General features: G+C 40.9%; 3 protein-coding genes across 6 annotated transcripts in view; 1 reads left to right on the top strand and 2 right to left on the bottom strand.

Annotated features, from left to right (window-relative positions):
- The window catches only part of PHTF2 (putative homeodomain transcription factor 2), a 62,670-nt gene extending 62,482 nt beyond the window's left edge, over positions 1–188 (bottom strand). Inside the window, exon 1 of the mRNA XM_042018446.1 lies at positions 126–188. The gene's annotated coding sequence lies outside the window, so the exon portion shown is untranslated. The remainder of the gene's footprint in view (positions 1–125) is intronic.
- A 487-nt stretch (positions 189–675) lies between these two features.
- TMEM60 (transmembrane protein 60) lies at positions 676–7,629 on the top strand. 3 transcript variants are annotated; one of them, XR_006014480.1, is made up of 3 exons: positions 676–779; positions 4,007–4,953; positions 5,432–7,629. XR_006014480.1 is itself a non-coding variant. In XM_042018443.1 (3 exons), exon 3 carries the CDS (start codon positions 4,049–4,051, stop codon positions 4,451–4,453), a length of 405 nt encoding a protein of 134 aa, XP_041874377.1. In that variant the 5' UTR covers positions 731–779; positions 1,162–1,211; positions 4,007–4,048; the 3' UTR covers positions 4,454–7,629. The 3 variants fall into 3 exon arrangements, 2 of the variants coding, with proteins under 2 accessions (XP_041874376.1, XP_041874377.1); XM_042018443.1 differs by adding an exon at positions 1,162–1,211 and having other exon boundaries at positions 731–779; positions 4,007–7,629; XM_042018442.1 differs by having other exon boundaries at positions 4,007–7,629.
- Positions 7,630–11,100: 3,471 nt separating this feature from the next.
- RSBN1L (round spermatid basic protein 1 like) overlaps positions 11,101–25,471 on the bottom strand; it is a 46,661-nt gene continuing 32,290 nt past the window's right edge. For both annotated transcript variants that reach the window (XM_042018440.1, XM_042018441.1), the window contains 5 exons: positions 22,492–22,629; positions 22,151–22,293; positions 21,451–21,618; positions 16,644–16,752; positions 11,101–16,561 (listed from right to left, as the gene is read on the bottom strand). In XM_042018440.1, the coding sequence (XP_041874374.1) occupies positions 15,908–16,561; positions 16,644–16,752; positions 21,451–21,618; positions 22,151–22,293; positions 22,492–22,629 (1,212 nt within the window). In that variant the 3' untranslated portion in view covers positions 11,101–15,907. The remainder of the gene's footprint in view (positions 16,562–16,643; positions 16,753–21,450; positions 21,619–22,150; positions 22,294–22,491; positions 22,630–25,471) is intronic.

The raw sequence follows: 25,471 nt of genomic DNA, 5'->3' as shown, positions 1-25,471 counted from the left end.
CCCGCGCCCCGGTCGGCCCCTTCCCCAGCCGCGCGGGGAACTCGGCGCCCCGGTTCTCCCCCCGCCGCTGCCCCGGCGGGGCGGGGATGCCCCCGGGTGCCGAAGCCCCCCCACCGCCATCTCACCGTTCGCCGGTGCCGCGGGGCAGCGCGCGCCGCATGCAGCGGCGCCGGGAGCGCGAGGCGGCGGCGGGAAGGCGCGCGCGAGGCAACAGCTGGCGGGGGAAGCGGCTGGCGGGGGGAGCGGCGCGCGCGCCCAGGCAGGCAGCGGCGGCAGCAACGGCGCGCCACCCGCGCGCGCCGCCGGGCGGGGGCGGGGCCAGCGCGGACAGGCAGCCAACGGCGCCCCCTCCCGCCCCCGGGGGCGGGGCCTAAGGGTGACAGGCGGCGTCACTGTCCAACGAGAGCGCGAGGGAGGCGGGGCTGCGCTTGATGGACAGGTGGTGGTTTGGAGGCGGGGCCGCTCTGACAGACAGCTCCCATCACCAATTGGCGACCGGGGCGGGGCTCCGGCTGAGCCGCCGCCGGCCGGGAGGGGCGGCCCGAGCTCGAGGGGCGTCACCGACGGCTGAGAGGGGGAAGGCGGGATTAACTTGAGCGGCGTCGCTGCCACCCAATGAAAACGAAGCGCGGCAGGACGCGCCTCCCCGCTGACCAATAGCAGGCGCGGGACCCGTGAGGGAGGCGGGTGGTTCCTTGAGGCGGAGCGGGTGGGGAGGGCCCCGCGCCCCCTCAGCTGAGCGCGGGCCCCGCGGGCCGGGGGAGGCGCCGGGATCTGCGGTAGGTGACGGGGAACGAGGGGGGCTTCGGCCTCGGGGGCCTCCGGCACGGCCGGGGAAATGGGGCCTGGCGGGACAAGGCCGTGAGGCCGAGGGAGGGGTCGAGTTTGTGAATACAAAGCTGTGTTTAAGTGGGCTTTTAAACCGGGCCTACCGCAGTATTTCTTTATAAGTAGTAAATTACTCATACGTTCGGAATAGGCTCTAAAACGGTATTCCATCGAACTGGGGTTGTGTTTAATATGGTTTCAGCATAATAATGCATTTCAGGACTTTTTTAGGCGAGGTTCAAGGTTTAAATGTATAGGTTTATGTTATCATTACTACTGAGCTGAGTGTCATGTGTAAGTTGCTCTCCTCTTTATTTTTTTTCTTCTAAACAGGACAGAATTAGCTATCATAATATCCTCGTTATGCAGATCATCCCACCAAGGTCAGTGATGTTCCTTGGATAGTTTCTCATCACTGAAAATTGTCACTCCCTAATTATGTAGCTCCTATAATAGGAATCAATAGCTTTTTTATTTTCACACTCTGACATCCCTTCAGTGTTCTCGCTGAAGAGCCAGTTCAAACCTGTAGCACAGCTGCATCCTTTTCCCAGTGTCACCCATCTTGTTGGGATAGCTGGGCTCTAGCAGAGAATCTCCCCATCATCTTTCTTTCATCATGAGATAATCAAATGCTCCATGTAATCAAACCCTTCACTGTTATGTCAGCTTTATACCCAGCTGTCAGCCTTTAAAATCTGGTAGCTTTCTTTACTTGCACTCTAAGATCTCAAAAGTACACTTGGATTTTCTTCAGTTTTCATCTAAAAATGTCCCTAAAACTGACTGGAGCCTTGCAGTCTTGCCCAGTCCGGCAGTAACATCTGTTAGGTCAGAGAAAGGCAGCATAACTTCTTCCCGTGCTGAATTTTATGCCTGCTTTTCAGAGTTGTTACAGAGTGGTTCTTAGGAAACAAAGTATTTTCAAGTGAGCAACCTTCAAATTGGGTAGCCCCATGTAATACATCTTCAGTAGCTTTGTGTTTCCTCCAGAGACAGGTGATAGCACCTACTTTGAGTATCTGATAACCTGATACTTCTAAGAGTGTTGAATTTCTTTTTTCCTTTCAGACCCAAGTTTCCGGTCTGTTTCTTTGGTTTCTCCTTTCTCCAGTTTGCTAATAAGAGAGTCTCGTTCTTATAGGGTTTGGAGCATTGATTTCTAGAACTGGTTTTGAAAAACATTCTCATTAAAAGAATGTTGAAACTTCATTTCAGATCATGACTCTTCACTTTAGCCACAGACTTGCACTTGAGATTATTGGAAGTGTTTTCAAAATACTCGAAATACTTTAGGCTGGACATAGTAATTGCTCTGTAATCCTCTGCCCCTGCCAGCTGGTTTAGGTTTACTTCTGTAACAAGAGCAAAACAATACTACCTAAACCTCCTCCATTTTTTTTGTCCCCTTAATTCTCGAGCGCTGCTTCTGACATCCACCTCTTCCCTAAGGAAGAGAACAGTGGGGGTCTTGGTTCAGCCCTGTCAGGAACTGGCTTTCACCAGATCCTTTGGTGAACTGAGCAGAACTGAAATTGTGAAAAGTAAGATTACAAAATCCTATTTTAAACTTTTTTTTTTCCTAGGTCAGCTCAGGGAACTGGCCTGGTTTGGGTCACACAAGTGTCAGCCTCAACACAAAGAGGGGATGCACTGACAGCAACTCCAGTTTAGATTATTTCAAGCAAAACTGCATCTTTTTCTTACAAGAAATCCTACTGCTATCCACTAAATCAAATCCATTCAAACTTCAAATACAGATTGGACAAAATAGTAGATCTGTTGAACTGTGTTGAATCCGAGACACAGATTTCAACTGTAGGATGATTTTAGTGATGCACAAAATTGTTATCCCCTCACTGTAAGGTAGCAGATCATCTCATAACCAGTTGAGACAGCAACTTTTACTTGCCTCCTTCCAGTTGCAAAGCTTACCTGAGCACAGGATTTGTTCAATTTCCTAATCTGGCAGAAAACTACCCCAGTTAAAAAGAAAAAGGTGGCAGTCGATTTCTGCTTGTTGGGTGAGTTTAGCAGCCATGATCAGGTGATGTTGTGAGCATTGGTAATAACGCAGAGGAAGCAGCAGCGGCTTCTGGGCAGGGGCACTGAGGGCACAGACGGGAAGCAGCTCTTGTCCTTCCCTCAGCGTGTGGTGCTGAGGATGAGCTGCTTCAGAACACGACATCTCACTTTCAGTAATGCAAATATGTTTGTAATCTGGAACAAATCAAAGCTCATTTTCTTATTTCAGATTAAAGACTACTGGTGTTCTAAAGGGAATTATTAAATTTTTAAACTCAATTTTTAAAAATAACTAAAATACCTATTTCAGCACCATTTCACTGGTAAAAATTACTCATTTTTGTAGCATGAAATCTAGACGAAGATCATAGTCCTTCGCACTTCTGTTTTTTACACTTGTAGTGAAAGGCTTTTGGCAGATACAGTGGTAAAAACTTTCCAGTTGGAAATATAAAAACTTAACTTTCATGACTGTAGTGGAAGATGCATTTGTCTTGTTTTTCTTTCGTCATGACTACAGAGCAATTTAAATATCCTGCCCAGCCAATAAACCTGTCAGCCAGTGTCTGAACACTTGAGATACCTGCCAGAAAGCAAACCTTATCTGTAGCTTCTAGTAATTTCAAGATTGCTGGCTGACAGAAAGCTGGGCAGTGCTCGCTGGCTCAGTTTGAGCCCAGGTCACTTCAGCTGCAGCTCTGCAGACTGCAGGATCTCTCCGAGGGTTCTTTGTGCTTGTTCACATTTTACTGTGGTTATTTTGTTACAGAGAGAGCATTGTTACATTTTGTTTTCAAGTGTTAACTATGAGTGCCTCAGTACTGGTGGAAAATGGATCTAAACCATATTCTTAGCATTCAAAAAATCCCTAAATGAGTCTGACAGCTTGTTTAGGATTAAAGTACAGTTTGTTTCACGGAACAGATTTAGATTAAGGCAGTTACACAGCTGACTTAAGGCGCTCCATGGCAATGGTGGACTGGAACAAACACTGTTCAGCTGAGCATGGTAGTTAGGAAAGAAATGCTAGGAAGCAGTATGTGGGTGAGGTTAGGAGTGGGAAAGCAAGAGCAAGGAATTTGTCTCCTTTGTGGAATATGCCTAATGGTGGTGTAGTGCCATCTTTTGATGCCTTCCCTCCCCCTTTTGTTAGGTTGTTGCTGACAGCGAAGGACTTCCTCTCAAAGCTGTTTAAATGAGAATGTCCCTGGCGCAAAGAGTGCTGCTGACATGGCTTTTTACATTACTCTTCCTGATCATGCTGGTGCTAAAGTTGGATGAGAAAGCACCCTGGAACTGGTTCCTCATTTTTATTCCAGTGTGGATATTTGATACAATTCTTCTAGTTATGTTAATTGTAAAAATGGCTGGACGGTGCAAATCTGGCTTTGACCCTCGCAATGGCTCCCAGAACATGAAGAAGAAAGTCTGGTACCTCATCGCAATGCTGCTGAAATTGGCCTTCTGCCTCACCCTGTGTGCAAAGTTGCAGCGATTCACCACCATGAAACTGGCCTATGTGTTCATCCCGCTCTGGGCCCTGCTGATTGGGGGCATGGTTGAACTTGGGTATAATATCTTCTATGTACGAAGAGACTAAGCTATGCCAGGGTTTTCAGTGCCAAGATTAGCACCAAATAACTAGATTATTGCCATTTTGCCACAAATTTGATCTTCAAACTAGAAAGCAAAATGAGTCAAGGTGGAGACTTAAGCTAAAGCAGGCTGAAGACTGAAAGTAGACTTGTTCCATTTTTTAATTTTAAAACTCACATATGCTCTTGTAAATAAAAGTATTTGTTCAACATAACCTGCAAATCAGGTTGTAGTCCCAGCTCTAATTCTTTGAGAGCTAGCTCTAAGAGAACATGAAAGCACACATTTCGGGGTTGAAAATCTTCTGAAATGTCTGAAAAAGGTAGTAATAGGAAAGGGAATGGCAGATATTGTACAATCAGTAGTGAGCAAGTGTGAAATCTGCTGCAAAAACAATCCTGATACAAGGAAGAGAGTTGTGTTGGGAGTAACAAAGGTAGGGGATCGTCCTGGAGATTACTGGCAAATAGACTTTTCTGAGTTACCACGCAGCGAAGGATACAGGTACATACTGGTGTCGGTTCATACCTTCAGTGGATGGCCTGAAGCTTACCCCTGTCGCACTAGCACAGCCAAAGAGGTGGTGAAAGTTTTGCTTAATCATATAATACCAAGGTTTGGGGTTCCTTTGGGTATGTCCTTGGACAGGGGACCACATTTTGTTGCAAATATGATTCAAGAAGTTAGCCAGATTTTGGGAATTGCTTGGGATCTGCACACACCTTACAGACCCCAGGCAAGTGGTAAAGTGGAACACATGAATGGGACCCTTAAGGCACAAATTAGCAAAATTTGTTAAGAGATATCCATGACATGGGTTCAGGCCTTGCCTATAGCTTTACTGAGGATCTGCATACAACTGAGGCCCTATGAAATACTGTAGGGCAGGCCATATCAAATTCCACATGTTCCAGGTGAAATTCACATGAGGGGAAAACTTGATTTGCAGAGATATCTAATGCCTTTAGGTTCTACTTTGCAGAAGCTCCAGAATTACATCATGTTATCCAGACCCATAGGACTGGACACACCTGCACATCCCTTCCAGCCTGGAGACTGAGTCTATGTCAAGTGGTGGGACAGTGATCCTCTACAGGCCAAGGGGAGAGGACCAGTCCTGCTCCTGAAGCAACTGAGAAAACAGAGACTGATACCAACAAAGATGATGTAGTTTAAATGATTTTTCCTGTGCTTATTATTTACACAATTGGTAACCCTGACTCAGGTTTGGAACCAAATTTTGCATATGATTCTAGTCCAAAGTGTATCCAAAGACATTCATTTGGATACAAAACTAATAATTGACATGTAAACGGAAGTGGAAGGATCAACAAAATTTGTTTATTAAGAATTTTTGAGAACTAACGTAGATCTTACATTGAACAACATTCAAATCTGATTGTATCTTCCACACCCTGGTTTCATGGTTACCAAACAGACTCTGGATTAAAGATTGTTTATAATGATTTTAACTATAATTCTTGTTTATAGATGTATACTGCTGTTAGACACACATTACTGGTAGATATTTAGAATATTTAGAATAGAGTCTCGACAAGGTAGAGGCCTTGTCAAGCCTCTAAAGGGGGGAAATGATGCCTTAGGTTTTAACTTCTATATTTTTCAAATTCTGTACTGATTAGTGTGTAACTCTGAAGTTTCTTGTAGCCTGTTAATTTCTGGTCTCTCGTGCTAGGTAGACATAACAAAGCCTCTCCGGGCCTGTTCTTCAAGGACACCCAGACCGTCCTAGGCCCAAAAAGTATAAACTAAAAGCCTTTGAGAAGGCGGCAAGCGGAGGGGAATTACATCATTAAACTGAAGCTTTAATTGGAGAATTAACCCTGATATGCAAATCAACCAAACCTATAAAACTGTGAAGAACTCGTGACCTGTCGTCCATCTTGGGGTCCATCTTGGCAATAGGCTGTGGCTCCCAGGGGGTACCTTTGAAGGCCTTTCAAATAAATACCTACCTTTATTCCCTTATTCCTGTCTAGTCTCTGTTACTAGGAGGTCTCTCAAGGCATCACTAATATGATTACTATTATTTGTTACATGGAATAAGATACAGGTTCTTCATGTGCAGGTAGAAGACGACCTCAAAGAAACCACAAATGTTCTACCCAGAGTATTCAGCACATTGAGTAATCGTAGGAAAGAGGACTAATGTTTTCTGCTACTTACGCTGTAAGCCAAGAAATAACCAGTTAACAGTAATTTCTGTAAGGAGCTAAATTTGCTTTAAAAATCTGTAACAACTGACAGCAGCCAAATAAGAGCAAGAAAAGGAATAAAGTAATACACCTTTTTTTTCTTTTTGGACAGTGAGATTCCATTACCAGTCTAAAACTAAGCGCTGTTTTCTAAGCTGCTGAAACAGCCTATGACCAGTAGGTTAACCTTAGGGAACACAGTAGCTGAGCTGTGCCAGCAGTCCTGAGATCCAGAGAAGAGGGAGACAATGGTGATTCCTTTCCAAGTGAGAAATCACCAGTGCTGCAAGAGACTGAAACCACAGGGTGAGTTCAGGACTGCATTTGTACCTGCCCAAGTGGTACTTGAACAAGACAGTTTTTAATGCCTGAGGATATGAAATTTTTGGGGGTGAAGCCTTGGCTTCATGGAGCACTGGAGCAAATGGCACATGGAGCACATGGCAAACTCAGATGTGAGTAAATGACCTTTTCCAGGTAACAAGTGAATAGGACTTCAGGAAAGAACTGGAACTACGAGTGTATTTTGTGGACTAAAGCACTCTTCCAGGAGATACAGTAACCCCAAATTCAAATGTAGCAGTTATCTGGGACATTATTAACATGCATGCTCAAAGTACTGATCCATTTACAGTTCCTAGAGACTGAAGAACATGAAGTGAATGAAAAACAGTCTAGGGTAACAGGACATGCCTAGGCCAAAGTGTCTCACTAACAAAATTTTAATTGTGTACATTCAACTGTACTTGTATGTGGAAAAAAATTCTTCCTGAAGTGTTTGGATTTACTCTTGCTGTTCAGTCACACAGATGTGGGTAAAAATACAGAGGAACCATATTGTGGAAGACTGCTGAAAGGGCTTTATCTAAGAAAACAACATGTTCCATTCTACGGCAATGAATCTCAATTCAGAATATCAAGTAACAAATGATCTTTAAAATAAATTTCAGTCATATTTACTTCAGAGTGGTTGACTGCCCTACCTTGCTAAAGGAGAAACCAAGAAAAGATGAAAGAATTCGTAACTGTTGTTAAATAATGCAAAATATTTATAACCCCTTTATTTTTATTATAACAACACATCAGCTTTTACTAAGCAAACCCGTGTACCCAGCCCCAAGTTATGCGTGTCAGGTAATTTATGGGGAGTGCCTAGCAGGAACAGTTGTTTTTAGGAGGTGTATCGATGAATTGTGTAGTTCTGAAAAATACTCAATGGAAGGACCTTGCTCTGTGTTTGAGACTTTTTGCCCACTCGTGAGGTTCCTGTAGAGAACTGACTTCCTTCAGTCTTGAGTGATTTTTCAAGAAAACCTGTGATTAGGATGAGCTGTGGGGAGAGGGGAAGAGTACATTCATCTCAGGACATGCTCTTAGAGCTGCTGGCTACAGGAGCTGCAAGAGCGAGCACACACGTGCATGCGCCATGGCTACCTGTGTGTGGGATGGAGAGAACAGGCTTCATCTGCACGTCCCACTTGGTTCCCTTCTGCATATGGGAACCAGGGCCACTGAGCCCCTGCCTGGAATGGAATGCCACTCCATGGCAGGCCATCTAGACCTTGTGAACTTGTTATGGCTGCTTTTAAAATTTATGGAGAAGAGTGTTTAAAGCCCTACCTCCAATTCAGGTAAACTTTGATGACCCACTTAACAAGCAGTGATACAAGTGTGTAACAAGCATTTAAGCACCTCAGACAGGAAGATTTTATCTGCACACACACTCTCTTACCTGTGATAGGTAAGAGGGACCAAGCATAAAACAATACCCATAGGCCTTCCCCATCCGATGATTCTTGCAGAATAATTCTAGACCCCCTTGTTCAGAGGACGCCAAAGCAGCCCTGTGTTGCTCAGAAGAGCAGAGCAGCTTTCCCCAGCCAGGCTGATGATGGTAATTGATCATTATAATATAAAACAAAAGATGGAAAAGTAAGAACTAGCTTCATTGGAACTTGGTGTATTATTAGCAAGATAGGCCATGAATGGTGACTCTGCCCCCGTAATAAACCCCTTCTCTTCCACAGATGTAACAATTATCTGAAAGTTTGGCATCTCTAATTAACTAGAATCACACATGGTCCTTACAAATCTCTTTTTAATTGCTGCCTCTAATTCAATAGAGAAAGATCAGCAGTTTACCAGTTTCAGTTTTGGCTGTGGGTTTGGCTTTCTTTTTTTTTTTTTTTTTTAAAAGGTTTACAAACCTTGAAATGAATGATTAGGAAAGCTGAAGCAGATGTTTCTTGCTGGCGTCACACAGAAGTCACACACAACCAGCTGGAAGTGCTCGACTTCCCAAGTTCCTTGTCCTTACAGGGAAACTTGGACAAGAGCGTTTCTCTTTTGAGTTCTTTGTATCATACTTAACTGACTTGAACTGTGCTGAGATCTTTGTACACAGAGTGTTGCTTCTCTGCCATATCAGAACTTAATTCAGAAGGATTTATGATACAAAGTACACTATAGCCTACTGTGACCTTTCCAGAAACTGCTGCAGGAATTAATTACAGCTGTTTGTAATTATGCTGTTCTCAAAGGCACTGGTCACAGCTTGGAAGGAGAAACAGTGGTCTTCACACATTTTCCTAAATTTACCAACTGACCTTCAGTAACAGGATAAAACGAGTGAAAAGCAGGTATGCTGAAGGTGGCAGGGAAAAGGAGAGCTCCATGCTGAGTGATGGTTCACACTGATTTGTGATAAACAGGCACAAGGATGTTGTCTCAGCTCCCTGTGGCAGCTGATGGGGGGCAAAAGAGAGAACTTGGCCTTCAGAAGCTTTGTTTTAAAGTGCAATTCAAAAGCTTGCTGAAATGAACTGGAAGTATTTCTCTGTACTGATGATATATACTGGACATGGAGAGATATGTTGCACATAATTTCTCTCTTCCCATCATTTATAGAAGTTTGAACACTTCAGCATGCATTGCAGGCGAGTATCTGCTTCTGTCTGACAGAAAATACTCAATGCACGTGTGAAAGGTCATGAAAGTAAAATTTTCAATTGCCAATTCATACTGCTCTTCTTGATTTGTCACCATTTTAGAACGGTATCCAGTTTTGTGTTCTTTTCATACTTGAAAAAATGCAGTTATATGACATGTACATCCCCACCTATAACAAAGTTTGACCTGAATGCTCTAAGAACGTGTGCAGACACACAAAATGCACCGCCAGGCACAGAGGGCAGTATCAAAGACTGAACTAGCACAGGACACAGGTACACAACCCTGTGAGAGATGTATTATCAGTATTATTTCCTGACATATCTGCATCATAGTACAGAAGCAAAATGCTTGCCTAACCTCATGAAACTTTTCACATTTCCACAGTTTAAAAGTTGGGTGACACAAAATGGAATTGGAAGTGAGGATTATGACACTCCCAGAAACTCAGAATTTTAACATCAGGTGTTCCCTATTTTAACATCAATATAATTTTGGGAATAAATAACATGGCTTTTCAGTAATAAAGCTCCTGAATAACTGCATCCTATAAGTTGTTTGAATTTACTAGCATGGAAAACATAGCACTATCATGTAACACATCACACTTTTTAATTAGGATTGCAGTAATAACAACTATGCTGAGTTGGGAAAACAATGTTTGCACCTTTTCACTGTACGTTTACTGGTTTCTGAAGTTTTGATGGAGTTCATCTCCCATATGAGCCTTGTAGACCTGCACGGACCTGGGTATCAACGTGCTGCTGAAAAGCATCAGGCTTTGAGAACTAAGGCAACTTAAGGAATCTCTGCAGCTGGACCACGAGAGTACTGCTCAGCATAAGTTCTGCATTTTCTCCTTGGACTTGTGCCGAAGTGGGATAAAGAATAGGAAAATCTGCAATTCATTGACACCATTCCCTTTGGTCTGCCTTTCCTAACAAAACCAACATCCCAAGCAGACAAATACAAGAAACATCTCCCTACAGTGCAGAACAACAGCATAAGAGCAAGAAACAGGGAAGCAATGAGAATGTGAGCTTAGTTCACCTGCATCAATTTTTCTCTCTGTGTTCCTTCTGAAGTTCATAAAGAAATCACTGCTAAAGGATGTTTTTTAGTCTAAAAATGTCATTTCTGTGATTAACTAAAACTCTCAGTTGCTTCAGTTCACATTGGCAAGTACCTGAGTGTTATTACTGCATGCTTAGGATACAGATTTAGCAGTCTTGACTTACATTACAGTCTCCCACACACAGGTCTAATTCTCAAGATTTTCATCTCCAGCCACCAGGAACAGTTTTCTCTGCTAACTGCCCACTTTGTCTCAACACCACCAGATAAAAAAGCTCCCATAAAAAGTACAGTCCTTAGAACACAGGCCTGAGCTGCACCTAACATGGCACTGTCATTCCAGTGGATGGCAAATAAAATGATAAAACATAGTACCAAAATAGCTATTGAAAAATCAAACTTGATAAAAATAGAAGTTTAAACTGCTGTTTTAATCAGTGTTTGTATCAGATAACTGTACACCAAATATTAAAGGACTATTTAGGACTAACACCCTCATCAGTAGGCTCATCTATCAGCATGACCAGAACAAGAGAAGATCAATGTTTAGCTGGCACTCAAGTACAGCACGGCTTCAAAGCAGAGATAATATCAGCATCAAAGCACAGAGAAAAACAGTGGTTAGAATATAATACACTAAATTTGCAATGTCAGTATCCCTGATGATTCTAACAGAAACAGCAACCTAAATATTGTGAAGTTAATCACTGCTTCTGAACAGAACACAAAATAACTTGCATTTATAAGAAAAATGAAATGAGTGACTGATGGGAATCAGTTCCCCAAATATTCCCACATACGCTGCAAATTCAGTGGGATCTGCACAAAATATCAGTATCTTCTATACAATTTTAAAGTGCATTTCATCCGTTTAAGAAAGTAATAAAATATCAGCTGAACACAGTGACTCATAATCAAATAAAACATTCTCGACAGTCATTCACAGCAAAGCACAAAGCAGTGAGAATTCGTCCTTTCCATTTCCAGCTTGGATACATCCGGGGTAAGGTACAGGTGCTGCGCTGTCTAAACACAAGGCTCTCTACGTACCTGACCACTAGAAGAAAATAAATAAAATGACACTTGAGAAGCTTGAAGAGTTCTTTGATCTCTTGATCAGAATCAGTACAGCTTTCAGCCTAGCAGGGTCACGTGGCAGTGTACTATCTCACAACGGTTCATTTTGCCAATGAACGAGGAAAAGTCACGGATTTATTTCGGACAATTCAGCATCTTATTCACATGCAGATATTAAAAAACAGTCATTTTAATAAAGGAATACCAGTCTTGTGTTTCTTGGAAGACTTACTCAATTTTCCAAATCTGTAATGTTCAGATCTCTTTCAAAGCATTTTACTCTGATTTCCATTTCCTACATCTTTTGCAATTCCAACTTATTTACTATGCACGTGTATATCCACTTAAAAATCAACTTTATTTATCGCCAAGGAATTCTTTCACAGATGAAGAATTAAATCATCACCCTCTAAAATAATACTTTATTTCTAATACTAGATAGAATTAATATTTCAGTTAAAGTAGTATTGAAATATTTGCTATAGTAACAAGGAAGGGAAAATCTGCATGCCAGCAGTACCTGCAATGAAAATGTTCTTTCAGAGTCAATTTTCAGGCATTTGGAGGGCTGGGGGTGACACAACACTGAGTAACACTTGTATGTAACACATGAAGTCAGTTGCCAGTGAAATGCAAAAGATCCAGTAATATCAAAAGAAAAAAAAGCAGCTACGCCCTTAAAAGCTCTTGTAGCAACTGTAACAATGTGATTCTTTGCTATGCACAAATATATACCAGGATCTAGGAAAACATCTACATTTCTGCACATCATGTCATTAACTGGAACACCACTGCACGTGCAGGGAGATACAAACAGCACCAGTGGCCTTGGGCAGATCTCTCCAATCTGCACAAGAACTAGGGCCAAGAGAGACAACTAAACCACTGGAGATTTCAGCCAAAGTAACAAAGATTTATATATCATCAAAATCCAGAGAAGGGAGAAAAGCAATAAGCAAGGACTAATTTCATTACAGCAGAACACAGGAAAGATTTATTGCTGAAGCAAAAGTCTGAAGATTAAGTTGTACGCAGCAGGAATAAAGGTTATAACACAGGACTGAAGCAAGACCTTTGTCAGACTAATGAACAATTTGGGAGGTCAAATTCTCAGAAAAAGTACTCCCCTTTCAAAGGACAACCTCATTAAAATGAACATACCACAGGGAGAGGACAACAGTTCTTTTAAATCTTGTCTTTAAAAAGCAAGTAAAAAGTAAACAGTAATGCAGCCAGCCAGCCCAGACTGCAGACACCTGTAAATGCAAAGGGAGGTCTGGTAGCCATTGATAATCCCAATATGGTTCAAATTCTGTCTGCAAGGAATTCTGCCTAGAGTGAGAATCTAGTCGGTCTCAAAAAAACAGAACACATAAAAACTGCAAAACAATCTGCCAAATTTTAAAGTCTCTTAAAATTCTGAAAGTGGTAAGAGAAAAATGGGTTGAAGCTGTGGGCACTTTAGAAGCAAAATCTCAGAACTAAGAGATACCTGAGCAGAATTCAAGACCACATCAGCCAAGACCACTGAGCAGGTCTCCAAAAGGAAAAAAAGTTCTACTCATAAGTGTAAAGTTGTATTTGCTAATCATTTTCAAAGATTTATTATTTCAGTCTGGACAGGGCCTATGCTGCAGAAAGTCGTCAGCTGTCCTAGGGGATGTATGTCCACACTTCACTAAAATCTGACAGGTTACAAAAAATTACTTGAACCAGAATGAATGGTGGGTGTATGCATGACCAGCACACTGGCAAGGTTTTTATTCTGAGTCAACTAAATAGTTTGGGGAGTTTGTGTGGTTTTTATTTTAAATAGCAGTATCTGGCAAGGCTGGTTTTGCTAAAGCTGAAGCCCTCATCTATCCCACCTAGAGAGCTGCGTGCTTGGTGCAAACTACAACCTGCAGCTCTGCTCTGCTGCTGTTCTCCCATGGCCAGCACAGACAACAGCAATGGAAGGCCATGTAACTGTATATGGATGTTCATAAAGCCAGAGATTACAGGTGGAAGCATTATTTCCAGATAATCCAGAAAACAAAGGGAGCTGAGACCACATTCCTACTATAAGAAAGGCTCAAATTCTAACATGGACAAATTAATTTTTTCAAATCAGAATCTGCTAGAGCAATAACTTACCACATCACACATGAATCATTTGCTCATGGCAAAAGGGAAAGGAAGATCCCTGAGGCTGAAAAACTGGTAGTAATCTCTTAATTAATCAGCATTAAAGAAAACAGTAGTAAGACTTAAGGACGTATTAGCCACATCCAAGAGACTCACATTTCTATTGCTTCTCTAATACATAATTATGGCTATGTAGGAGTAATGTTTAGCAATTCAAATATTGATTTAATGAGTAATTCCTTGACAGATCTATTTTAGATTAAACCAATCAGGGCACTCATCTAATAAATAGCTAATTTTAGTGCCACCTCTGAGTGTGCAGTAACATTTTAAATTTTAACAACCTATAAGCAAAAAAACATTTACAACAGAAGGACCTCAGGTAGTTTAATTGGACATCGCCTGAAAATCACATTGTTCTATTGCTACAAATGAAGCCAAAGTGACCACTAAGTGCATCAGAGTTTATAAACTGGGTACTTAAGGATGTACAACTTTCAAAAATGTTATACAGAAAAATCCTAACAAAAATTAGAGATACAGAGAGCTTTGAAAATAATAGGCCTTGGAGCTGAAATTTTACTTAGCTGAAGGACAGGCTGCAGGGCAGTTTACTGCTGTGTGCAGCTACCCAAGGGAGACGTATCATTCAGCTGTGTTTGAACTACACAGGAATACACTACACAGAGAATAAATAAGTTAAATGATAGATTTACCAGATCAGATGCTAGCTAGCCTTGAAATCCTCTTCCCTCAGAACACAACTTAAAGAATCCAAGTGTTCCATAGGTGGGGAAAGAGAACAATTAACTTGGACACTGCTGTTATTTTCTCAATGAAACACCTCTTGCTCCCAAACTGTGACTCATGAGGAACCTTCCTACTACACACATTGGCAAGCCTCTTCATTGCCTGGCACTATCAGCACAGGGAGCAATTTAAATCCAGGTATGTCTCTGTGAGTTACAGGTCACTGACAAAACTGAGGCCTTTTCAGCTTGGTAAGTAACCATTTAAATAGTCTTGGTTTTAATTGTAGTCAGATAACAATTTTTTAATTTGAGGGGGTGGTTGCTTTTTTGGCTTGTTTTGTGGGTTTGTTGGTTTTTTGGTTGGGTTTTTTTTTTACATGAAATGCACCTGTCTGAACTGTGCCCTGAGCAGGGCCAAGAGGCAAAGCCCAGGAGGGAGTCTGCTCCCCTGCACCAGCTTATCTAGAGAGATGCAGGTGGGCAGTGGTAGCACTCCTGGAGCCCACTGTGCATCCAACTGCCCTCCACAACAGGGAGAACAGCCTGTCTCCCTGTTCCCCATGAATATCCGACAGCAGGAGTTTGGGGAGTGCCTGGAACAAGCACCCATACGGAATCATGCAACGGAAGGACTGATTCTGCCTTCTGACTATTCTGCATTTCAGAGATGCCTCAGCTCTATCTCAGTTTGCTATAGCTCCTCACCCCCAAGGCATAAGGGCATCCGATGCATTAGTGCAGGTAGAAACATAACCACTTAGAGAGGCAGTTGAACTGAATTATTTTTTGCAGACCCAAAAATAAAACCAATCTGTTATTATGAACCTTTATTAAGTGGCTCACATTTCAGTATAAATCACACTAAAAAGATTTTTTAAAAAGATATTTACACTACAGTGCTGACATATTTAAAATGAAACAATTGGTATAAATAAGCTCTATGGAAAAGCCTGGAATTGTCAAAAAGAATTCTGGCTCATCTTACAAAAAATATATATGTTAAATGTCAGCTCTACTCTAAAACCTACAACTCAAATTTTTTAAAGACTTCTTTATGTTAAACCTGCAGTGTTTACAGTGCATCTGGCCCTAAGTGCTTTGATACTTCACAGTTATGGACAGGCACTGAGGAATGTTACAAAGCTACATAACTATTTTCTGTAACAGATGCGAAGACAAGTCACAAACTTGTCTCACAATTTATGATCTTTACATTATTACATCATTAAGTTTAAAAAGGAATTTAAAACCATATATACAAATTTAGCACAAAAAATCATCCTCTCTTTGTCCATGCAATTTTGGATATGATGAACTGTGTTGTCTTGTATCATCTGGATGTACGTGACCTCCAGAGCACAACTTGCCTTGTAAGTCCTTGTTACCAGGTTCAAATTTAGAATCCACTTCCAACTTTAGTGACGTCAACTCAACGTGACCCAGCCTAGCCTGAACATTCTGTCCCCCGATGTCATTAGGTGTCACTGTCTTTTCAGCGAGATCAACATTCATGGGCTCTTCTTTTACTTGGAGAGATGCAAGAGGTTCATGTTTTATCGGCAAAAATTCCTGCTGCAAGTACTTGGTCTGCAGAGTATCTGGAAATTTGGTGTCTTCGGAAGTATCTTTGCTCATGGTACAAACTCTGTCAGTCTGAAGTCCAACAACCGAAGACTTGGGGTCTGCAGAGGTCCCTGCTTCAACAGTACTTGTGTTTTGAGAGAGTTCTTCCTCTGAATGATAGAGCTTGAGCCGGATGTGCCAAGCCAAACTACACACGGCTGAAACTGTTTTGAACTGGTGCACAACATTCCTCGGTATGAAATAAATGTCATTATCGAATAACTGGATTCTGGCATATCGAATGCCTTCCCTTCGCAGCTGATTAAGTTTTGCATCATCAACCCACTGGACACACTGTCGGGAAAAGGTGAGGGAAAGGTAAAAACTCTGACTTAGTACTCAGAGGACACTGACCATTAGTTCTTAGCACGCTTACCTGTGAGAGTGGAGGCTCATGCAAGTCTAACTGCATTCGCTGAACTACCTCCAAGAAGTCCTCAGCATGAAAACAAATTACATCTTTGGTTATACGAGGCTGCTCAGACCTACAGAAGAGTAAGAAATGCGCAGTCAGAGGCTGAAACTAACCATGCTACAGAAGATAACAGAAAGTCTGCAAGCAAACATAGAGCAAATTATTTAACTTAAACTCAACTCTAGCACAACCTACATTTTTAAAGAAAAACATTGACCAAAATGGTTAATTCTAAAACACAACCTCATTAAACTGGTTAAACAAATTAACTACAATTTCTTTATAAGCAGACGTAAAGGCAGCATTAAAAGGCCAACAAAATACACTATTTTTCATTCCTATTTTTAGCTGACCTCTAGTCTGCCTTGATGCTGAAAGACAGCTGCCCCAAATACACTGGGTTTACTCTGTCAGCACTCCAACATGATGCACCCATCAGGTACCTGAGCACACAGCAGTCTGACTGGGAGCACTTGGGCAACAACTGCTCAGCATCTCAGCCTCAAACACCTTGTTCAGAGTTAGGAATAAAAGCTGAACCTACATTAAGCTGCCACAATGCCAGTAAACAGCCAATACTGGCATCCTCCACAAAATATCCCTTAAAAATACATCCCTATTTATGCTCACTAGAGAGAGCTACACAAGAGCAAAGTCTGAATTAGGCTTTGTCTCCAAATTGTTAGGAGAAGCATCTCTAGCTCCAAAGCATCTCTCCCAAAGAAATGTACACCATTTATAAGTTCCTCTGGAGACATTATCTAGAATCAGCTAACAAAAGGTAAAAGCAGATACAATCCTTATCACTTTCTGATCTAAAGGCCAAACTCTGTTCCCCACTGAAAACACCTACAAAAAAAAAACCTCCACATATTTGCTTTTCAGGGATGTTTGCATTTTAAAAGGATTTTTTTAAATTTAAATGTGATGATACAAAGATTTCATTTATAAAGGATGAAGCTCACATTGGAGCAGTTTTGCAAGGACAGTTGCTCGGCCAGAAAGAACCTATTTGATGATTTCCTTCCCTCCTCCTCTGGAGTCCCCCGGGGCTGACAGAGTGCAGCACCTCCCTGGCCTGCATAGGGCACAGGCTGTGCATCCAGGCACTGCCCATCCATCCAGGGATTGAAACCAGGGATCAGAACCACGATCCACTGCTGTCCTCCTGCCTCTCCCACCTGCAGGGCTGGGCTGGCTCCTGCCACCCCTCCAATACATCCCTCACCCACTGTCGCCCCTCCAAAACCAGGGTACAAGTCAGACCTAGGGGGCCTGGGGAGCAGCTGATGCAGCAGATCTGATACATTTCAGAAGCTAATAGATGTTCAAGTGCTCTTTTTTAAAAACAAGATGATCACCTTTATATATACAGATATATATGTCCTGTTATTACTGTTCTAGGAAGTGATGTACAGTTCATTCAGGCTTTTTAAACACAGGAGACATGTTTATTTCATTTAGGTCATGACCTCAATAAAGCAAAAAAAGAACCAGTCTGAGGCTATTTTCAGGAGAAAAAAAAAATCCCAGATCAACTACTGAAAGTATGCTAGGAAGAATTTTCAGACCACATATTTTACTTTCAATTTTACAAAGATTAAAATGTGTCTCTATATTTTTATCTATATACTCCCAAAGAGAATTTAAACACTGAAAGCAAAAAGCTTCAGAAATACTTCTAATCAGTCTTAAAAAACATTAACTACATTAATCTACCTTTTATAATGCAGGTATTTATTTTTAAAATATGAATTTGCATTTGGAGTCACCACTATTTGTAAATGAAGTTAAGACTTAAAATCAATTGAAAGAGTATTTCGCACACTAAGAGAACATCAATCCAAATCAATGTGTTTTCCCGGCAGTGTCTGTTGCGGTTTATGCATTGTCATTCCTAGTCTCAGTCCATATATATCTGTCCTAGAGGATGCATCACCAACTCTGTGCTGCAATTCTATCACAAAACACAACATTCCTTTTGCAAACAAATGAGAAAAAATACTGCATTTGCAGACTATCTTTAGCACAACTTTGAGGTAATTATTTTGCAAAACCTTTAATTTAGAGGATATCATGTACCCACCCCCAAGCAAAACTGTAGCACAGAAGTTCAGTTAATGTCCAAAAAGATATTAAATGAAAACAGAAATGTAAGATAACTTCAGAAAAACCCATTTAAGCCTCTACTAGAGAACTGCTAGAACTGGTTTTGGCAGTATTTCTTTCCCTTAACCTCCTTCTCCAAAAGGACTGGATTCTTTTTGCTGTAACTTTTCAAAACAGATTCAAGACTAGACGTTTTACCATTAATATTTCTGGCCTAATGCATAAACTCTGGCAATATATAACAAATTCCTATGATCATACAGAGAAGCACAACTTCAGTCTCTACAACACAAGCTTGAAAGCTGCTTGCTGAAGCACAGGTTTCATTTTGCCAACAACAATGCTACAAAGTGCCTTTTGCTGTCCCTGTAAAAACCCACCCAAATTTCCCACGTAAAAATCTTCTAAACTTCCATAATTTAAAGTTTCACAGGCATTTTGGAAGTTCTAAAGCTCACTTGTTATCACCTATGAAAATGGCATTAAGTAATCAGCATGATCACACCTGCATTTATCAGATTTCAGTGCAATCCTTAAAATGTTTGCTAGCAATAGTCAGAGTTCTTCTGTAAATTGTAAATACTCAAAATGATAAAAAGAATATCATAATACAGTAATTTTACAAAATACCTCAAATCAAGATCCTGTCACACTTGGGAAAGGGAAAAAATTTTTTCTTCTTCTTCAAAATACTACGTTTAGTTTCCATTTCTGTCCTCTAGCACCATAAACTGCCTTTTGCCTTTCAACAGTTCTGTTCCTGTCTGTTCTGAAAGACACCATTTATCCCACCTAGCATTAATATTCATCCCTACCAAGTAGGAAATAAATCCCACTTTCTTTAAATCCACAGCAACTTATAAAACTTTTTTTGCACACTCAATCCATTTTTATGGATTTAGTTAATCAGCCCAGGAATTCCTTTTTCTCCTCACAGAAAGCATTATTTTTATATACATTATCTCATCACTAGAACATGTTCATTTTTACTGCCATAGTGCCTTAATCACCCCAGAGTATCTCCAGCTTTTCAGGTTTGTTCAACTACTCTAACAGATTTAAAAAAAAAACCAAAACTGAACAAAAATCAGAACTAGATTTTCAAAACTTCCATTCATGTTGTTTCCTTTAAAATAAATCCACTCACAGATTGCCTATTACAGCAAAACTAATACCTGAAATTATTTTAATGTGCTACATTAATCAATAATGCTTCATTATCATAAGCCCTGATTAGTTCTCATCATGTAAGTACACTGAAGTAGCTTTTCAAAATTACACAAAAGTGGAAAGGGAAAGCAGGAATTATCATTTAGGCCAAATCAAGCCTGAAATACATAACTTCTATTGTGTTGCTTGTGTTGTACATTTTACTACTCTCCATATATCAGTCACAAATTTTTTATACTGAATTAAAAGAACATTTTCCGTCTTTATGCTGAAGTGAAATGCTGGTATTTCTTTTTTATTCTCCAAACTGAAGTACTTTCAAATATGCTATAAAGCTATAGGATGAGAATGGGAAGCTCCCACACACTTAAATTACTATCAATTTAAATTCTTAATCTCCACAGACATCCAAGTTCAGGGAGTGGGGTTTTGTTTGGTTTCTTTACTTCCTTTGCTAGTCCCTCTCTCAAATGTGCGAAGTGTAATCTAAAATACTCAGATCTACACAGTTATCTCAGTTCTTGTCCTGCTACCCCTGCTCAGTCTTAATTCACCCCAGCATCTCAGTCAAAGCAAGCAGGAAGTTGAAGGCTCCCACTGTCATCGACCTAAAGAGGAAGGAAACTGAAAACCTCAGAGCCCAAGAGACAAACACATTATCATCTGAACAGTCCAGTTCTTCCCCAACAACGATTCTACTTTCTGTGTCAATGAACTCATGCACTGTAACACAAATTCACACAATTTCATCCAAAGGGAATTCACTCTTCTAATAGCTAGACAGACACAACGAACAAAAGGTATTTATAGTGTTTACATATGCAAAGGTAACCTCCTCCAAACCTAAGGTCATTCTCCAAGATCTGAAGAGCCTGAAAAATGCCTCTTAGATCTGGACCAGGAAGCCCATCTGTTTATGGGCTTTTTATTTGGTTAACATGTAAACAAGCTTCAAATGAGGCACATTTCATTTCCAGAGTCTCATATGGGAATTCCAAAGACAGACACCAAAAAATATCACACAACTTCTAACAGGAATCTTCCTAGGTGAGCTCCCATAGATAAAGCAGGGTTGTAACAGCCATGACTTGGGAAGCAGAAGCATAAGAATTCTGCTCATGTCCAGACAACACAAAGAACTGCCAGAAGGTCTCCATGTGCACCTGTGCAGCATTAACAGCTCAGTCTCTATGCACCACTTTAACCAAAACAAAGTGTGAAGTGTTTTTACATCTAACATGACCTCAGTTACAGCAACTCAATTATAGCTATTGAACTGTCACTGCAAGGTACGTTTTGGTTTCAACCACACAGCAAAACCATATGTGAGCTAGCAGAGGGCAGACAAACATCTAATGCTCAGACAGACTATGAAGTCTTCATTAAATCTTTAATCCTAGATTAACCTATTCTGCACTCCCTCCCAATTATAAATAGCAATTCAGGCAAACATTTTTCAGACATCTAGGTGAAGCCAATCAACACCTACCACTCCCCACAGTGCACAGCCTTCAACACTCCCACAGCAGCTGTGGTCTGTCGCTCAAAACCTTGTCCTATGTGATCTGCGTGGGCTCGGGTCCGGTCTTCAAATAGCATTTCACGGGGTTCACTGGTTCGAGGTAGGTACTGCAAGTTTTTTATTTCATTGGTAGTTCTGCATAAGAAAAACAGTAACAGTGATATAGAAATTTCTCTGAATTATCTAATTTCCACCATAGCCAATAGGACTGTGATGAACAATCCCTTCAATGAGAGCAGGAGTCAAACAGTCAAGCAGGAAAACAGTAAAATTTAGGTAAAATAAAAATGTAATGAGCTATGCAAAAAAATCCCCAGAGGTCATAACATCCACTCACATGTAACAACAGGGATATCAATTGCAGTCTCATGGCACTCATGCAATCAGTAATTGCATGTGTGTACACATTTTCCTGAAGCTTTCACCTTAAATTTCTACTAAAGCTCCAAAAAGGAACAGCACCTTACTTGGCTACACAGTAAAAATTAAAACAAAAAAATTCTGGATTCTTACACAACAAAACAACAAAAAAGTGTATTTGGAGATGAAGATTTACAGAAATTTATATTAACATACAGTACCAAACAGTAAAAGATTTGGGATAAAATGAATTTGTAAAGAAAAAAATACTAGCCAGACATTTACCAATTAAAACAATTCAACTTACCTCTTCCTTTTGAAAGGTGACTTTGGCATGTCAGCCACAGGGATCATCTGTTCTCCTGGACGTACCCACATAATGGGACCATCATCACTGTCTTTACGACTCTCTAATTTTAAACTAGAAAGTGTTCCCCATGGCAGTGTACACTAATGGGAAATACAAGTCACAATTTTGAAGTGAGTTACTTTAATAAACTTGTTAAAAGCAGCCTTTATCTCTCATGATGAAAATATTTATTAGAACACTCAATTATCTAAACAAGTATCACATACTCTCACTTTATTATAACAGCACTACACAGCATGTTGTCCCCCTTCTCCCAGCCCATTCCCTTCTGTCCTTACTTTTAAGAAGGGTGATTCTTCCAACATATCAAGGAATTCAGGGAAGTAATCCCCCACTTCCTCATCAACTGCTCCAACCAGGCTGATCTGTCTCATTGGGCCAGCTCTATACGTACCATGAGAGTATGTTCTTTTTACCTACAAGTAGAATATGACAACAAAAATTATACCAAGTCCTCTACTGTGCAAAATCTACATTCAATGAACACCTTTAATCTCTATGCTTATGCTTTCTGACATTAGTCCTTTTGTCTTCAGTGTACTTAAGTGTACTTATGAAGTCAATTACTACAAACTCAAAGACAGATGATCTTACTAAACATCCGTGACAATTTATATTTTAACACCTGAAGGTAAACTGGAGTAACTATTTATTGCCTTTCAAGAAAATAACATTCCAAACCAGCAACTGTAAAAAAATATCAACGCATGTTCTGCTCAGTAACTAGTCAGTAAGGATTCTTACCTGGATTACTCAAGTCTAGATGAATTTCTACCTTTTCCCTGCAACAGGCAGAACTCTGAGTTACAAGTAATTTAACTCTTAACACTTCCTCTGCTAATCATCCTCTCCTCCAGTACGGCCTCTCTGCGAGCACATTAATTGGAGCAAATTACAACAGTGAACACAAGGCTCATAAAGAGCTTGTACAAAAAGCAAGACAATGATAGTCACTCCTTTATTTTTGCTGTGCTGTATTAGCACATCTTGTGCTCCCTTCAGACTTTAAGGGCTGTAACATTCACCTCTCATGAGAAATCTTTTACTGTAAAATCTGAACAGAAACACATATTAAGTTTTTTTTCAACAATCTGATCTGTTGTGATAGATCACCAAAATACTCAGGCATGAGATTGATGAGGATCATGTCCACTTAAGCTTTGATTTCCTATTTAACAGGCTGAAAGACACAGTGGCATTATGAGATGAATGGTAAAGAAATCAGAACAGACGAAAGAGCAAATGGATTACTGAACACACCAAGTAAGGCTCCTGTATGGCACCTCTAGACATTCTGCATCCAAAGCAAGAAAGAAAGTGCAAGGAAAACAGTTAATGAAATACTGCTTAGCTACGGTCCTCACCCAGACCATCAACATTCCTAGTAGTTATGGCAGTGCAGAGGACAATTAACAGCAGTTCCTGAAAAGAAAACATGGAACAACACTGTGCCCTTCTGAGAAACTCAACTGATGTAACCAGATCTTTCCAGAAATGCAGAACCAAACACTGTTCAGATCATCACTCATTCCTCCCAGCAAACAGCGGAATGGCTAAAAGTAGGATTTACAAAGTGTCTAGCTAATGCTACAGCAAGCCATCACAGACACACTGAAAAGAACAGTCCAGTAATATTCTGCTATTCCTCAAATCCTTAGTCATACATTCCTGCAGGGCTTTTTGCAGAGACAGCTGGTGATTTTGTGATAAAATATCAGAAAACATTCGTTTTTGCTGAATCTGCATCAGCTCAGTGCTCAGCTATATCTGCACTGGCACAAAGCATCAGGAGCTTGTACAACTACAGCAATGAGCAAGGAAGAACCCTAAAACCCCTTTCTGAAGCTACGGACACCCACAAATCTGTGACACTTTATTAAAAGCCTAACCTGCAAAAGGATGTTTCTTCCACTGACATAAGTAGCTTAGTATTCCACTACTCCAGCCCAGGATATTAAGATGCTGTTTTCATCTACATCCCTGATTAAAGAGAACCATTTTTCTGCCTTCTTCCATGCTTCCTTCTCCTACCTACTACCACTCTCCCAAGTAACAAGTGGGAAGACAAGAGAAAATGGCCTGAAGTTGTGCCAAGCGAGGTTTAGATTAGATATTAAAAAAATTTCTTCATCAAAAACATTCTCAAGCACTGGAACAAGCTACCCAGGGAAATGACTGAGTCACCATTCCTGGGGGCAATTAAAGGACCAGTAGATATGGAATTTAAGGACAAGGTTTAGTGATGGATTTGGCGAGACTGGGTTAACAGTTGGACTCTTAGACAGGTCTTGAAGATCTTTTTCATCCTAAATCATTTTATGATTCATACAGCATATGATAAACTCGTTGTGAAACTACTCCAAGTAAAAACTCTAAAAATTCTCCTAAAAATACTAACTTAAAGCTTGGAAAAGCTGTGAAGCTTCCAGCTGGATCAACCCACCCATTTGGCTTATATACCACTAGGTGTTGGTAATGAAGCATAAAGTCAGCAAAGTATTTAGCCGCAGAATAATACTTGCATTAAGAAGGATCAATTAAGAAATTTTTCATCTGTTCCCAAAAAAAGACCATGCCACTGAAAGTTAAAACTGAAAAATGAACACAACTTTTTCAAGCACTGTTTGTCCAACCCCTTTCAGCCCCAGCTCTCCTGGTCAATCAACCTCCCCTTGATCATGAGGCAGTACAATTGTTTCTCAAGATCCAGCTTAGGAGAAGAAATACCAACATGAATGCTAAAATAATGCCAAAGTTACAAATGATGAGTGGTTTCTTCTGGGACCATATTCAGAATCACATAATTGCAAATACAGAATGAAATGTTTTGAGTGATTAAGAACTCTGCGGTGGCTTAACCCCAGGCAGCAGATACTGATCTTAAAGCGTCTGCTCACTCACCACCCACAATGGTGAGACACGGGAGAGAACAGGAAAGGCAAGGAAATGTATGGGTCCAGATGAACACAGTTTATTTAGAGGACACTGAAGAAGAAAAACCACCAAGTAGTGTTTTCCACCACTCACCAACCCCCACAAGCAGACTGAGGCCCCAGCAGTCCTCAAGCAATAGGCAACTTCCAGCCAACCTCAGGATTTTTTGCTGAGCATGATGTTACATGGCACAGAATATCCCTGCAGTCAATTGGGACCAGCTGTCCCAACCATGTCCCCTCACTGCTTCTTGCCCACCTCAGCCTACTCATCAGGGGGGTCCTGGAAGCCTTGACACTCTGCCATTGATGCTCAGCAATAGCC

The sequence above is a fragment of the Corvus kubaryi genome, unplaced genomic scaffold, assembly GCF_017639235.1.
Source record: "Corvus kubaryi isolate FWS band 111438036 unplaced genomic scaffold, C.kubaryi_AGA036_p1.0 137, whole genome shotgun sequence".
NCBI classification, from domain to species: Eukaryota; Metazoa; Chordata; class Aves; order Passeriformes; family Corvidae; genus Corvus; species Corvus kubaryi.
This window is presented reverse-complemented; position numbering and strand designations above follow the sequence as displayed.